The sequence below is a fragment of the Aplysia californica genome, unplaced genomic scaffold (genome assembly GCF_000002075.1).
Source record: "Aplysia californica isolate F4 #8 unplaced genomic scaffold, AplCal3.0 scaffold00341, whole genome shotgun sequence".
Lineage (NCBI taxonomy): Eukaryota > Metazoa > Mollusca > Gastropoda > Aplysiida > Aplysiidae > Aplysia > Aplysia californica.
The window spans coordinates 68,465-85,570 of NW_004797611.1; the positions used below are offsets into that span (position 1 = coordinate 68,465).

A 17,106-nucleotide genomic window follows, 5' to 3' on the forward strand; every position below is an offset into this window, starting at 1 on the left:
GGGGGTCAACAAAAAGTAAATGAAAACTTGGGTTTGGGTTTTCTTTTAATTCCAAGGTATAAGAATTATCAACCAAGAAATTGGCTATGTTTCGCTCTGTTTGGGCTTCTTCGGGAATATAGTAAGACCTTCATCATCATGGTCATCACTAACAAAATTTATCTTTCTTCATTTGCCTTCAGTACTGTAATATATAGCCAGAGAGAATAATATGGTACAATTATATTATAGCAACATTATTTGAACCATCTTGACCTGAAACCTTCACTCCAACCCCCCAGGTCAGAGTTCATGCAGCACATGCACAGCTGGTCATGAGTGCCCGGGAACGACCTCTGACCCTGTGGCCTGTGCGGCGGGCTATGTAGCTGCAGCTGGTAGCGACAGTTGTACTATATGTGCTGCAGGTCAGTTCTGGTTGTGCGAGTTTTTTTGGTGTCTTCTTTTGTTTTTATTCAGTCTGTGTTAAAGGAACTTACATTACAAAACGCCATAAATATTGTCTTCTGTACTGACTCAACAGTTATTTCTGAAATGAGGTTTACCCGCATAATTGTGTACCTCTTGGTTTTTTTTTTATGAAATCGGGAACATCTAAAAAAAAAAATTTTTTAAAGCCAGAGTTTGCTGATTTATAAGTATATGTCAGCATTTGGAAAGAAATAGCTGAGGACAGGAAAACATGGAGGAAAACGATAAAGGAAAGAACTACAATGCTAGAGAGAAGCCTCAGAAACAACTTGGCTGAGAAGCGCCAACGACGAAAGGAAAAGAGTGGAAATACAGAACTTCGATCCACGTCACTGACATGCAAGCTCAGGGATAGAATCTGCGCTTCAAACATAAGAAAACTAGCCATAAAAGAAGCTGCATGAAGACAACCTTGAGACCGTCTTAAGCTAAATTGACCGTCTGCATAGACGAAAAGAGCCATACGTATAAACAGTTAAGAACGAACAGTTATTGTAGTTAAAAGTTAACCATTTATGGGGCCTAAACTTGTGTTTCTTCTAGGAAATTGTTCTAGTTTCTGTTGTTTCATATTGTCAAAATTTAAAGCAGAAAGCACAGAGTTAGGTTGGTGACTGTCTAGATCTCCCGTCAAATCTGCCGAGAGACCACTACTTTCTTTTTCCTACATTTTCAAAGCAAACTTTCTGTTACAGATGAAGTTCCCAGTTCTGACCAGAGTGTGTGTGAACAATGTCCGGCTGGCTCCCAGTGTACCAACCCAGCGTACGTAGCTCTGACCTTTGAAATACAAATAGAAAGGGAACATAATAGTATATTATTATGTATTGTTTGAAATTTTTTATATTTCTTTTGCAACTCTTTCATTGAACTGTTGTGCCTTACGCTCTTCTTTGATCATTTCTCATACTAATTTGGTTCCGGTTCTACGTGGGCGTGTCTTCAGGTTAATTCCCGTTCAATTTATAAACCTGCAACGAAGATAATATTCTGATAGATAGATAAAGAAAGAGAGAGAGGTAGAAAGAGAGTGAGGGAGACAGTGACAAAGAGAGAGGGAGAGAGAGAGAGAGAGAGAGAGAGAGAGAGAGAGAGAGAGAGAGAGAGAGAGAGAGGGGGGGAGAAGAGAATGAGACAGAAGGAGAGTGAGACAGGGACAGACAGAGAGAAAAAGAGAGACGGGGATATGGAGAGACAGAAAAAGACAGAGACAGATAGGGAAAATGTATGGATGATACAGGTATCTGAGCAATTGCCAAAACGTGAGACTCTCTTGAGATTCAGTGGTGCAAAAAAAAATTTCTTACCAATTTCACTCTCTTTTCTGTCAGTCACAGATTGACATTTAGTGCTCATATTCCTAGAGTATCAGAGCAAGGAGATGTATGGTTTTGGAGATATGGGTCTATTGGTTTGGCAACCACTGTATTTCTTGTATGTAACAGTGATGACAAAAACAGATAAGCAGCAAGGCAAATTATTGACTTTAAATTCCATTTGTTTAGTAAACAAAGATTTGTACACTATGAACTCCATTCATAATGGTAATATGAATGACAAGCTTTGTAACAATGACGCAGTGCACAGAACATGTCATCATTCTTATGTACAAGAAAGGAAGGATACACATTGGACATTATCATTGACAACACATCACAATAGTGAATGGCTGTACAAATACAGTTATCAAAGCCTCAGTACTAGAAAAACACATGTGTAAAACAATTTTTAAATTAATATGAGGCAAAAGCACAAAATCAATTGAGCTGACCTGTACATAACAGTGATGACAAACATGACTTGTACATAACAATGATGACACAATGTACAGGAAAAGACAAGTCTTGCCTCCAGAGAGAAAAGCGCACTTTAAGAATTAAAAAACCCAGGAGAGGTTTCTTTTGCTTTGAAACAGATATCAGGTCATATCAAAGACAGTGGACGATCACAATTATGTTGCTAATTATGACAAACAGTACTCGTGCATAACAGTGATGGCAAAACATACTGGGAAAAGGTAAAATCATGCCTACAAAGAACAAATTTGCACCAAGAGATACACAGATCAATAAAGGAGCAGAGGGAAATGTTAGATAGACTCTTTGCACCCGCTAAAAAGGTGTGAAACCCTTGAGAATACTCCTGAGCATCGCTGCCGAGACGTCAGTGGGTGTTATATTCCTCCTGGTGTATCGTCTCTTCCTTTTTTTTAAAAATTAAGTGTGTTACGGCGCTCGCAACTGCATAAGGCCACATGAGCGCGCTGAATTACATTAAACATTTTCACTTAGTTGGAAATTTTCAATTTTTTGCTCCGGTGGCGGCCGAAGCCTATTCTTATCGATTTTAGACCACATTGGGATTTTTAGCGTGCTCAACTTGCACACGGGATCTCCAAGATGGTTTGCACTTGTCCGAGAAGGCTAGGTGTAGATCTTTCCAACCAGAAGATCAGGGGTGTGGCTGAAAAACAGCAGTAAAGAGCACAGGAGTAGCGGTAGGAAGGCTGCAGAAAGAGTCCGGAGCCTTGAGGAGTGGCCAAAGGAGGTGAGGGGAAGGGGGCAGAAAATGGACTCGAAAGCAGACGACAGACCAATGCTAGAGAGCAGGAACGGAGGTGAAATGAGAGAATTTTAGAGAAGACATGTTTTCCGTCACTATTTGGATTCGAACCAGGGACCTTTGAATGAGAGGCAAACACCTTAACCTCTTGGCCACCAGGGCAAAATTCAAAATTTCTTGCCAACTGAAAATGTTTGGTGTGTCCCGTGCGAGCACCATAAAACACTAACCAAAAAAAAAAGGTAAGTCACAATTTGTTGCTCATCTCTTGTTTGTTTAGTAAAGTTTTACGGCGCTCGCAACTACATAAGGTCATATTGCTCACCTGTTCCCCTGCGTCTCCCAGGTCGAGCCCGGTGTCGTGCAGTGCGGGCACGTATTCCCTGTTGGGTGAGAGCACTTGCACCAGCTGTCCGGCCGGCTCATTCTGCGCCTCCACCACCGCCTCCCCCGCCACCTGCCCGGCAAGTGAGTAGCCTTCTGTCCTGCCCTGGACTCACGCATGGTTCACGTGACGTCACAAGATAAGATATGAGATAAGATACATCTTAATAAAAAGAGACATGCACGCACGCACGCACACACACACACCACACACACACACACACACACACACACACACACACACACACACACACACACGCACGCACACACACACACGCACGCACACACACACACACACACATACACACACACAAACATGCTCACACGCACTATGCTTGCACTCACCAACAGGCATTCAATCACATGCGTAATATAAATGAATTGTAACATAAACAATAATAATTTTAGTATGCTAGATACGTACTCGGTATTTTTATTGTAACAATATACAAGATAAGATATACGATTGTCCAAATTCAGGGACCTTTTTTGGTGTTTCAATACGTACACACTTACACACAGACACACACGCGCAAATACGCACACACACACACACACACACACACACACACACACACACACACACAAACATGCACACACACAGTATGCTTGCACTCACAAACAGGCTTACAGTCCCATGCATACTATACACACACACATACACACACTCAGAGAGAGAGAGAGAGAGAGAGAGAGAGAGAGAGAGAGAGAGAGAGAGACAGACAGACAGACAGACAGACAGACAGACAGACAGACAGACAGACAGACAGAATGACAGACAGAGACTGAGACATACACAAAGACACAGAACAAAACGTATATTATACTCATCATGGTTCCCTCCCTCAGAAACCTATTCTAAACACACCATGGTTCTCTCCCTCAGACACCTACTCAATATACACTATGGTTCCCTCCCTCAGATACCTACTCTATATGCACCATGGTTCCCTCCCTCAGACACCTACTCTATATACACCATGGCTCCCCCTCCCCCCTTCAGACATCTACTCTATACACTATACACACTATGGTTCCCTCCCTAAGACACCTACTCTATATACACCATGGCTCCCTACCTAAGACACCTACTCTATATACACCATGGTTCTCTCCCTTAGACTCCTACTCTATACACCATGGTTCCCTCCCTCAGACACCTACTCTATATACACCATGGTTCCCTCCCTCAAACACCTACTCTATATACAAATACACCATGGCTCCCTCCCTCAGACACCTACTCTATGCACCATGGTTCCCTCCCTCAGACACCTACTCTATACACCATGGTTCCCTCCCTCAGACACCTACTCTATACACCATGGCTCCCTCTCCCAGACACCTACTCTATATTATGCACCATGGCTCCCTCTCTCAGACACCTACTCTATACACCATGGTTCCCTCCCTCAGACACCTACTCTATACACCATGGTTCCCTCCCTCAGACACCTACTCTATATACAAATTCACCATGGCTCCCTCCCTCAGACACCTACTCTATACATCTTGGTTCCCTCCCTGACACCTACTCTATACACCATGGTTCCCTCCCTCAGACACCTACTCCACGGGAGGCGCTACGTCCTGCACCAGTTGCCCCGCCGGCTTTGGCTGTGCCTCCGCCTCATCAACGCCCGTGGCCTGTAACCCTGGAGAGTACAGCGCCAGTGGATGTGAGTGAATCAGATTGAGTTGGTAGTGGTAGGAAGACAGATGGAGTCAGGCGCTCGTCAATTTTTTAGCATGGGGAGTTTTTAGTATCACCAGAAAGCTTATTCATTTGCTTCGTTTTTACAGAAAAAGTACACAGTTATCTTAAATGGGAGTCTAAATATTTGTCATTGAAGGAGGTGGAGGTCGCCTGGTTTTAGAAGTAAAATTAGGGAGAAAATAGCCCCCTAAGTTTGGTAACTTCAATAGCTTGAGAGTCCTTGGAAACTGGACATTTTCATATTTTGTGTTTTTAATCTACGTTTTTGAGTAAAATCACTTGGAAATCAGTTTTCATGTGTACATGGCAGGTGTTGGGGCAAAAAAGAGAAGAAAATGAGAAAAATAAACTGCCCATCGGCAATTTAAAAAAATGCTGATTACTTTGATTTCATTATTTTGACGAACGCCTGATTTCACAACGATGTCTCACAAATATTATTTAGTACCAGAGTTCGAGACAGTGATGTCCCCCATGTAAAATTGTTTTAGTAAGGATTTACGGCACTCGCAGCAGCATAAGGCCATATGATCTCCAAGGGGTGGATGTCACCAGAGAAGTCTAAACGGGGATGCAGGCTTACTCTGCTCACCTCTCTAGCCTCAACAGCTCAAGGTCTGCTTCGACTACCAAAACATCTCAGAAATAGCAGTTCACGAGAGAGTGACAAACATACAGAAGAAGTTGAAGAAAAATGACAATAGTGAGGATGGAGAAAGAAAAAGCAGCAGTTCCCCTTATGTTGTTACGGCACAGTATGAGCATGACATTGATGAATCAGCCCATTTATAATTCTACTGTGCATAAGAACATATTAATATCCCCCCTTTGGAAATGGCCTAAAGACACTTGAATCAGTAACACTGCCTTGAGGGAGGGGGTGGGGTAAGAAGAGAGTGGTCTTGGTGGCCTTGTGGTGAGGCTCTCAGACTTGCAACCGTAGGGGCATGGGTTCGATTCCCACTCAGGGACACGACTTTGTGTCCTTGGAAAAGGCACTTTACACGAATTTTCCTCCCTTCAACCAGGTGGGAATGGGTACCCAGCTATAGACAGTGAAAAATCTTGTCAGTTTGTTAGTGTCTGAGCGCTTAATCAGCTGCTCGCACTGTATGCTTCCCGGGAAGCTGAGAATGTTTCCGAATGTTCTATGGTCTGCTAGGGTAATAATTATGGGATGAAGTCATGACTTGCGCTTGACTTGGATTACAGTGAGGGAGAGTTGTGCAGGTCGTCAGCCTCACTCTCTCGTCCCGGCTCAGCTGTAGCCAGTGGCAGGACATGGTCGAGACGACTGAAGAAAGGTCAGGATGCAGTGGATGGTCAGCAGTGTCTTTTGTGCCTCTCTGTGCCCTATGCTGTGCTCTACAGCGCTTTGCTGGGTCCGCCTTTCAACCTGTTGAACCCTGGGGGTTTCCTCCGCTCAGCCTGTCGGAGCCAGTCTTAGTGTACTAGGGGTAGACATTCCCCGCCCGAAGGCTCACTCTCGTAGTTTAGCCGGTCAGCCAAAACCGTTGCCCGGGGTGTGGCCACTGCCATACACTAGCATTATCCGTGGAGCCATACGTGAGCTAGGTGCAGAAGTGGGGACCAAGTAGGGTCGTGACCATCCATACAGGATGTGACTGTCACTCACCGTGAGGTACTACCCTGCCCCTGAACCCAACACCCCAATAATATAATAATATAGTGTTAAGTGCTTTGAGCTTGTGTGACGTCACTGCTGCGAGCTCTGGTGTTAAATAACCTCTTTCGTGTTAGGTTGTCTAGATCTAACAGCAAGGATATCGAGTCAAGGCCTGAAAAGCACTATGCAAAAATTAGGTCAAATTGACATATCGTAAAAGGGTGGCAATAATAAATAATGGTAATAATTATAATAATATTACCATCATTATTGTTATTACTATTATTATTATCTCGTTTTTATTATTATTATTATTATTATTATTATTATTATTATTATTATTATTATTATTGTTGTTGTTGTTTGATTAATTTAAAGTCATCCACTTTCAAATTATTTACAAATTGATCGTCAAAAATTATAAGCAAGTAGTTAACATGACGTCATTTTTGTAGTGCATTTCAATATTGACTTTATTGACACACTGCAAGCTTTTTTCCCCACATCAACATCACCCTAGACAGGAGTGTTATGCGTAGTAAAATTCCATCCTGTCAAAATCTTGAATAGTATCTTTTCATACGGTGGGCCAACAGGACGCAATGTAAACACAAAAAAATCATCAAAATCAAAGTGGTATAACCGGTCTTCAGAGAAAGTTTGTTTAAGTGAGAGTTTATACGGCGCTTGCAACACAATGAGGTCATATAAGGGCCGAAGAATAGATGTGTTACAAGAGAGTAACAGTGGCGTCGGTGGCCTTGTTGTTACGCTACCGGACTCGTAATCGTGAGATTGCGGGTTCGGAGGTTCGAGCCTCAGCTCGATCTGACACGAATTTCCCACTTGGCTCTCTCCTTTCAGAGACAGACTCGGAGGTCTAGCCTCTTAAATAGCCTAACAGTGTTGATAGGGGCGTTAAACCTGTCCCATTTCACCATTTTCAAGAGAGTAACATACACTAAAAAGGAGGAGAGATAAGGACGACAGATGTTTGATAGGAAAGAAGGAGTAAACCACACCAAAGCCCCCGTTCGCCAACCATTCACATCTTTAGAGTGACTCCATGTTTTCTTCCTGACCCACAGCGATGACGTGCACACAGTGCAGCGCCGGGTACTACTGCCCCAGTGGAGCGTCCAGCGAGACGCAGTGTCCCAACGGCTTCTTCTCGTCTGTCGGAAGTGACTCGTGCACTCAGTGCAGCGCGGGAAAACAGTGCAGCACCACAGCGGAGACGGACTGTCCTGACGGCTACTACTCCGCGGCCATGGCCACCTCCTGTACTGTCTGCCCGGCGGGTGAGTACCTACACATTGTTGTTTCATTGGTACAATAAAGTCCAATGTGGCCGCCGTAGCCATTGAAACTAAACTTTTTTTTTCAAATTTGATTGGAGATTTTAAGACTCCTTGCTATGCTTCTTATATGTGTGTGTAATATGGTAAAATTTGCTCCACTAATAAGCGAGATAGCCTTCAGGTGCTGACAAAATGAGTTACTTCTCGCAATTCGAGAATGGAAATAACGGCAGAAAATCGACTCTGCATGGGGTCAGATTTATAGATATTCAATTGATGCCATTTTCTTCAAGTCCACCACGCGTTATCGTATCTTGCTCAAGGACACATCCCAGTAACCACCCATTACATACCTACAAATTGTTTAAACCCCATCTATGAAGATGATGTACCAATTTCCGTAAAGGTAAAATCTGAGAAATAACTCGTTTTGTCAGCACGCCTAACTGATTAATGAGTTCAGCTTCATAGTAATATCAAATATGCTTCGGGGACATGGGGTTTAGGTGGGTCGTCACTGGGATGTGTCCTTGAGCAAGATACGATAACACTAGATCAAAATCAGGGCGCTGGCACAGTGGCCTGCTTTAAGATCATTTAGGGGGCGGGCTGCGTCGACCCTGCTTAACAGAGCCAACCCGGTTTAATCAAGAAGGATATAACGTCCCAGTAGAAAGACAGATGTTCGATAAAAATTCTCTCCACACGGCAATCGAACTTCTGAGAGTGAGGGCAAAGGGCCTAAATAATACATCACAAAGAAAGCCGGCGCTTTAGAAGAAAGTAAGGACGAGCCTCAGAGAGTGAAAGAAGAATGTAGCAACAAGGGCAAATTTGCAGAACCTGAAGACGGACGTGAATACTGCATAACACTAAGATCGTGTGTAACAAAAGAGTTCACTCCTCTCTTCGAGGCAACCGAAAAGGTGTCCTCAAAATCCGGTGGCGCCCTCTTCAAAAAAGTGCGAACTTTGCGAACAGACTTACCCTATTGGTATGAAAAACAATAAAAGCGAAACTAACAAGCTGTGCTATTTCCATTCTTCTTCTGGAGAAAAGAAATAGAGCTTCAAAACAAAGACTGCAGCGCTATCTGAACCAATGCGCAGATTTCCGCGGACACTTTTTTGTCTGAGTGAACTATCTTATTATGAACGATCTTTGAGACAGACTCTCGATAAAAAAAAATTCTCTCAAGGCGGGAATCGAACTTCTGCCAGTGAGAACAAAGGGCCTAAATAATGCTTTTTTTAAAAAGCCGGCGCTGTAGAAGAAAGTAAAGACGAGCCTCAAAGAGAAAAAGAAGAAAGCAGCTACAACGGCAAATATGCTGTACCTGAAGAGAGACGTGAATACTGCATAAGACTAAGAAGAGCACAGACGATCGATTATTTCATCAGTCTCCGCGTACCCGCACCAGAATTTTCCATGCGCCTTGGAACAATTGATTAATTAATCAACCTCATGCTCCATCTTCATAGGTCTTATAGAAATTAAATTGTTCTAGGTAACACAAACACTATTTTTGTCTGTTATAACGGAATGATAAAGTTCCTACCTTTACTAGTAACGTTCCTAATTGATAAAGGAAAGAATATTTTTGTCTGTTATAACGGAATAATAAAGTTCCTACCTTTACTAGTAACGTTCCTAATTGATAAAGGAAGAACTATAATGCTAGAGAGCAGCCTTGGAAACAACGAGGCTGAGAAGCGCCAACGACGAAAGTAAAACAGCGGGAATACAGAACTTCGACCCGCGTCACTGATATGCAAGCACTGCGACAGAATCTGCACTTCAAACAAAGGAAGAATTAGCCATGAAAGAAGCTGCATGAAGACAACATTGAGACCATCTTAAGCTAAAGTGACCGTCTGCATAGACGAAAAGAGTCGTACAAAGTTCCTGCCATACGTTTTTAGTATCATTAGACACAACAGTCAACCCTGTTTGCTCAATTAGTGTATAGCTGGATCACTGTGGAAGTGGTAAAGATGTGGGTGCCCAAAGCGGTATGAAAATAAACTTGGGCTGTTTGATGGGTCTTTTTGGCTCTTCATGCTTAAGGACTTGTAGCTGGGTCTTCAAAGATGGCCGTTAAAATTGGAGAATACACACCTTCCCTCTCTGTCTCTGTCTCTGTCTCTGTCTCTCTATCTCTCTTTCTCCCCCCCCCTCTCTCTCTCTCTCTCTCTCTCTCTCTCTCTCTCTCTCTCTCTGTGTGTGTGTGTGTGTGTGTGTGTGTGTGTGTGTGTGTGTGTGTGTGTGTATACGTGTGTGCGTTTCTTTGTCTGTTTTCACCATGATCATCTCCCATCCCACGGTGACAGGTTTCCAGTGCACGAACAAGGGCGACAACCCGGTGGCCTGCTCCTCTGGCTACTACAACCCGTCAGCCTCCACCACCAACTGCACCTTGTGTCCGGCCGGCTACGAGTGTCCCACCACATCCAGCACGCCTGCGGCTTGCTCTGCAGGTAAAAACAACACAGTGGCATCACAAACTCAACACTACACTTCTACCCTTTTCCTTGATGAATTTATTGACAACCCCAACCAAAATAAATTCTTTAATTTAAAAAAGCAATCAAAGATATTTTATTGTCAGTGAGTCCATTGGTATGGGTATACGATCAGCACGTGTGCTGTGTTCGTACGTCCGTGCATGTGTATGTGCTTGCGTGCGTGCGTACGTGCGTATGTGCGTGCGTGCCTGCGTGCGTGAGTCATTACATGTCTGTGTGTAGACCTGTGTTTGCGTAAAACAGATATTAATACACATGTATTTTACTGTTGATAACCTCTGCTGTTCAGAACAATACAATAGCACTTAAAAAAAAACAAAAGTCATATTTCAAAACGTATTTTTCGCTTGCGCGTACTTTTTTCCCCTTGGGTGGTCGGGTATGTACGCTTGGGATGGGTAGAAGACAAAATGTGCACAACATTCGATATGTCGTAGTTTTGTTCTGACGTTTCATAATAAGACTGTTTAAATCTTTTACCTAGTTTGAGAAAGAAAGCACATTTTCACTGAGTAACTGTCTGAAAAACCTCTTTAAAATGACACAAGCAGATGTTTCAAAGGCCGCGACAACTCAAGATTCGAACGATCCCTGTTCACCACTGATTCATTTATTGCTTCTACAGTTAAAATACTCATTTCCTGCCTGAGGATTTAGACACTTGACCTTTTTGGAAACTGAATAAAAATTTCTCACATCGTTTTTAGGGGTGCAAAACGAAAGTAAAATTGAATAATTATAGAAAAACAAAACCCACAATGGCAACTAGGTTTAGCCGTTCATAAACAGTAGTAAAATAAACGTATTGTTACGTTCTGTCCTTGGGTAAGGCACTCTACACGAATTTTCCTCACTTCACCAAGGTGGGAATGGGTACTCGATCATAGACAACGAAAGATCTTGTCAGTATGCTTGTGTTTTAGCTCCTATAAATGGCTGTTTGCTCTGTATGCTTCCTAGGAAGTTGAGGTTGTTTCAGAATTCTCTCAGGTCTGCTGGGGTAATAGTATAGATGTGAAGCGCATAGTGCTTGCTGTTGAGCGGGGATTTGGGCTATACAAGTGCTATCTATTATTATTCAGTAATTGTCTGAAAAACCTCTTTCAAATGACACCGGCAGATGTGACAACACCGCGACAACTCAGAATTCGAACGATCCCTGCTCACCATTGATTCATTTACTGCTTCTACAGTTGAAAACTAATACACATCTGTCTGGCTGATGAGTTAGACACTTGGCCTCTTCGGAAACGGACTTTTACTATTTTTTACATCGTTTTTAGGGGTGTAAACCCAATGTAAAATCGAATAGTTAAAGAAAAACGAAGCACACAGTGACAACTAAAGTAAATCGTTTCATAAAAAGCAGTGAAATAAGACGTATAATTATTATCATACTCCCCCTCCCCCCATCTTATCTAGTGGTTAGGCTACCGGACTCGTAATCGTGAGGTTGCTGGTTCGGGGGTTCGAGCCGCAGGCCCGACGTTGTGTTCTGAGGAAAGGCGCTTTACACAAATTTCCTCACTTCACCAAGGTGGGAATGGGTACCCGATCATAGACAACGAAAGATCTTGTCAGTATGCTAGTGTTTAAGCGCCTATAAATAGCCGCTTGCTCTGTATGCTTACCATGAAGTTGAGGTTGTTTCAGAATGCTCTCATGTCTGCTGATGTAATAGTATAGATTGAGAAACTCATAGAGATTGCTGTTGAGCCGGGATTTGCGCTATACAAATGCTATATATTATCATTATTAATCTCCCTTATCCCCCCCCCCTTCTCCTTTTTTTCCTTCCACCCCACCGCCCCCAAAAATACCCCCCTCCCCCAAACAAAACAAAACAAACAAAAAAACCCAACCACGACAACGATCCTCCCCAGGTTACCAGAGCTCCGCTGGATCCATCCAGTGCCAGGTATGTCCCAAAGGTTTCGCCTGTCCCTCCAGCACTGACCCCACAGCGAACACAGCTTGCAGCAGCGGCTCCTATTCTCTGGAGGGTGTGACCGCCTGTACGTCATGTCCGGCTGGGAAGTACTGCACGAGTACCACGTGAGTAATTCTTGCCTCATGTCGTGCTGCACCAGTCACCTATTTGTTGTCTGTCTGTCTGTGTGTCTGTTTGCCTGTCTGTCTGTCTGTCTGTCTGTCTGTCTGTCTGTCTGTCTGTCTGTCTGTCTGTCTTTTCGTCATTGTGCATGTTTCTGTTTGTCTGTGGCTCAGAAGGGTAAACTTTGTTTCCCAGCTTTGAGCAGACCAGATCAAAGTCAAATTTTAATAGACAATAATTATAATTATTTGTGAAGAATTATGAATGTCGACATTGCATGTATATTCCAAAATACTCGGGCTTTGAATAAATGTAGTCTTCTGCTATCCACCCACCCCCTCTTTTTTTCTCTCTCTCTCTCCCCCTCTTTCTCTCCCTCTCTCTCTCTCCACCCAGCCCATACAAAGCCTCACTACAGTAACTGAAGTAAAAAAAAAAAAAAATTTAAGAAAAAAAAAAGACCCCCCTTAAACGTGATCTAACGGCCACCTGTATAAAGCAACAAAATTTTTAATCATCTGTTGAGCGAACGGTCGCTTTTCATTTCTCCTCTTGCCCCCCCCCCCCCCCCCCCCCCCCTTACATTTACTCTGTGTTACTGGACCAACTGTCTAAGACGGCTACGTTTCTCGTGGACAATGGGTGACCGTCCGAGATAGACAATTTCGATTGTGTATAAAATAAACCCTCCAACATTCTAATTTACCAACCATTCTCTGGAAAAAAAAACTCTTTTAAAATGACACAGATAGATGTCTTAAAGGCCGTAACAACGTACTCAGAATTCGAGCGGCCCCTGCAAACCATTGATTCATTTATTTCTTCTACAGTTGAAATACACATTTCCTGCCTAAGGTGTTACAGACGCTTGGCCTCTTCGGAAACTAACTTTTAAAATATCTCACTTCGTTTATAGGGGTGGAAAACCAATGTATATGCGTCAATGTTTGGGCATGTGGAGTTCATGGTATCGTTTAAAAGCTGGCTCATTTGCTTTGATTTTGAAGAAAAAAGTGAAGAATTTTGCAATTGAAGAAGGTTGGGGCCACTTAGTTTTCAAAGTTAAAATTGGCGAGAAAATGGCCGCCGAAGTTTGATAACTCTAATAGCTTGAGAATCCTTGAAAACTGAACATTTTTTTTTTTTTTTTTTGGGTGCCTTTAATCAACGTTTTTGAGAGAGAAAAAATCGCTTGGAAATGTGTCCTTATACGGACATAAACAATATTGAGCCAAAAAAATCGCTATTTAAAAAAATACTAAAACGGCGGGAAAATGCTTTTATCTTTGATTTAATTAAAAAACGCCCGTTTTCACCATGCATTTATCATTTATTATTCCACAGAGAAGCTCTGGAGTACTCCTGCGCTACGGGTTACTACTCAACTGGGGGAAACAGCTCCTGTACAATCTGCGAAGCCGGTCACAAGTGCCCCAACAAAGATGGTTCTGGAATCGCGGCTTGTAACCCCGGCTCTTTCGCCGTGGCTGGTTCCACGGACTGCACTGAGTGCCCGGCGGGGAAGGCGTGCCCTTCTACGACAACCAATCAGATGATCACATGTGTTGCTGGCTCGTATTCCATTGGTTCTCAGACAAGTTGCACGACATGCCCTGCTGGAAGGTAATTGGTCGGTTTTACGTCCAAGTTCGCTATCCTGAAAGAAAAAACTGTTTAAAAAAAAATTGAATACCCTTGTTCAGTTTCTTTAAACGTCAAGGAGAGTTTTTTCTATAACCAAACAAATATACACACCAAAGAAACCAAACGTCCCCTAAAGGTTGGGCAATGCCCACTTTTGGTGCAGGTCAAGATTTCTGGAAACCCCCGAAATATGGATTAGCCTGCTTGTCCTTAAAAGCGACAAATTAGAGACAATACATGTAATGTCATAAACCTTTACCGGTACACTTCAGCAATGAACAGAGAGAGAGAGAGAGAGAGAGAGAGAGAGAGAGAGAGAGAGAGAGAGAGAGAGAGAGAGAGAGAGAGAGAGAGAAAGTGAGTGAGAGAGAGAGAGAGAGAGAGAGAGAGAGAGACAGACAGACAGACAGACAGACAGACAGACAGACAGACAGACAGACAGACAGACAGACAGACAGACAGACAGACAGACAGACAGACAGACAGACAGAGACAGAGAGATAAATAGATAGATAGATAGATAGATAGATAGATAGATAGATAGATAGATAGATAGAAGATACTCGTAGATGGATAGATAGATAGATAGATAGATAGATAGATAGATAGATAGATAGATAGATAGATAGATAGATAGATAGATAGTAGTAGTAGTAGTATAGAGTTTTACAGCGCTCGCAACTGCTAAGGTCATATGAGCGCGCCGATAGATAGATAGATAGATAGATAGATAGATAGATAGATAGATAGATAGATAGATAGATAGATAGATAGATAGATAGAGAGAGAGAGGGGGGAAGACAGACGGAGAGAGAGAAAGAGAGAAAAGAGAGAGAGAGAGAGAGAGAGAGAGAGAGAGGGGGGGGGGGAAGAGAGAGAGAGAGGGAGAGATAAACAGAAACATAGACAGAGCGAATTGGGGATGGGTAGGAGATGGGAGCATCGAGACATGGCATCTTTGACGAAATTTATTCTTGCAGAGTCTGTTTCTCTCTTACGTTGATGATTTCTTTTTGTAAATTCACTTGGTCCTGTTCTCGTTCTGTCCAGCTATTGTCTGTCAACAACGACTGACCTCAATATCACCTGTGGCCTAGAGGTTAAGGTGTTTGCCTTTCTTCTCTTTCAAAGGTCCCGGGTTCGAATCCGCTTAGCGACTGAAAAATTTTCTTCTCTAAAGGTGTCCCCTGTCACCTCCTTTCCTGCTCTCTAGCAATGTTCTGTCGTGTGCTTTCGTCTCCACTTTCTGCCTCTACCCCTCCCCTCCTTTGCCCCCTCCTCTGGGCCCCTGACTCTTTCTGAAGCCTTTCTACTGCTACTCCTTGGTTCCTTCTTACTGCTGTCTTTCTGTCACACCCCCAGATCTTCTGGTAGGAAAGGTCTACACTTAGCTTTCTCGGACAAGGGCGAAAAATCTCGGAGGTCCCTTGTGCAAGTTGTACACGTTAAAGATCCCTTGGTGGTCTAAAATCGATACGACAAGGCTTTGGCCGCCACCTGGGCAAAATTCGAAATTTCCTACCAACTGAAAATGTTTAATGTGTCCCGCGTGCTTATATGACCTTATGCAGTTGCGAGCGCCGTAAAAGACTTACAAACAACAACAATTCACCCGCCTCCATACCTCTGGGATAATAAAGTATTATCTTACCGTATTTTATCTCATTCTGTCCAGCTATTGTCCGTCAACAACGACTGACCTCCAGATCACCTGTGCCGACGGAACTTTCGCCCTGGAGAACGCTACCTCCTGCACAGCTTGCCCCTCAGGATACGAGTGTCCAGACCCGAGTTCAAACACCATGTACGTACGATTTCCTATAATTATACGGGGTGCTCATTGTGGATGGGGTCGGGTCAGGTCGTGTGGGTCGGGTCGAGGGCGATCACCCCACTCGTCACCTGAAAACAAACGCATTAAAATTTGTTTTTTTTAGGCGAAGTGTCGGGCACGATCGGCATGTGCCAAGATAGCCGCTTTGTGCCATCAATCTGGCTAGCAAACCACCCCGACCAGACCCGATCTCCCAGTGGGCTCCCCGTATTACCATCTTCGACCAACATGATTTGGTTTTTAAAAAGTATTTTTCCTTTCCTTTTCTTTCTTTAAAAAAAATAAAGGGGGGATGGGGTTGGGAGGATGGTACTGTTGCTGTTTTACTTCTGGTTCCGGGTAATTAATTTGGCCTTTTCGTTGTGAACTTATTGTTCTTTAAGTTAATTTTCTGAAGAAGATAATCTAAGAATCGGCATGCTCTCTTTCACCCTTGTGGCGATTACAGAGGAGAGAGAGAGAGAGAGAGAGAGAGAGAGAGAGAGAGATGGAGGGGGTTGGGGTGGGAGACGGGGCAGCTCTGTACTGTTGATTTTTTAAAAAGCCAACAACCCTCCCCCTCTCCCTAAAGATTACAAAATACCCCGAAGGAACACACTCGTACTCTATTGTGGGTATTTTATTCTATATAAAATATTACTTTTCCAACTTTTGTGTGGGTATGTTGGCGGTGCTCTGGTGCTGTTTGCTCCTTCTTTCCTATCTATTTTTCTTATCTCTCCTCCTTCTTTTTTGTGCTTGTTATTCTCTTTCAACACCTCTAATTTTTGGCACTTACATGACCTTATTGTGTTTCAAGTGCCATATAACTCTTACTGAAACTATTTTATTTTTTCTGTATCTGGCTTAACATTATTATTATTTATATTCGTGTTTATTTATATTATACATGTGGCTGCAAGTCTGCATGTGTGTGCATACTTGTGTGTGTGTGTGTGTGTGTGTGTGTGTGTATGTGTGTGTATGCCTCTCTGTGTGTGTGTGTGTG

General features: G+C 43.1%; 1 protein-coding gene across 1 annotated transcript in view; it reads left to right on the forward strand.

Moving 5' to 3' along the window:
• LOC101857262 overlaps positions 1–17,106 on the forward strand; it is a gene marked incomplete at its 5' end in the record, with an annotated part of 202,740 nt that overhangs the window by 6,412 nt on the left and 179,222 nt on the right. The window contains 9 exon segments of the mRNA XM_013085073.2: positions 282–407; positions 1,167–1,236; positions 3,380–3,501; positions 4,980–5,096; positions 7,850–8,062; positions 10,393–10,539; positions 12,471–12,642; positions 13,985–14,263; positions 15,960–16,088. Of these exon segments, the coding sequence (XP_012940527.1) occupies positions 282–407; positions 1,167–1,236; positions 3,380–3,501; positions 4,980–5,096; positions 7,850–8,062; positions 10,393–10,539; positions 12,471–12,642; positions 13,985–14,263; positions 15,960–16,088 (1,375 nt within the window).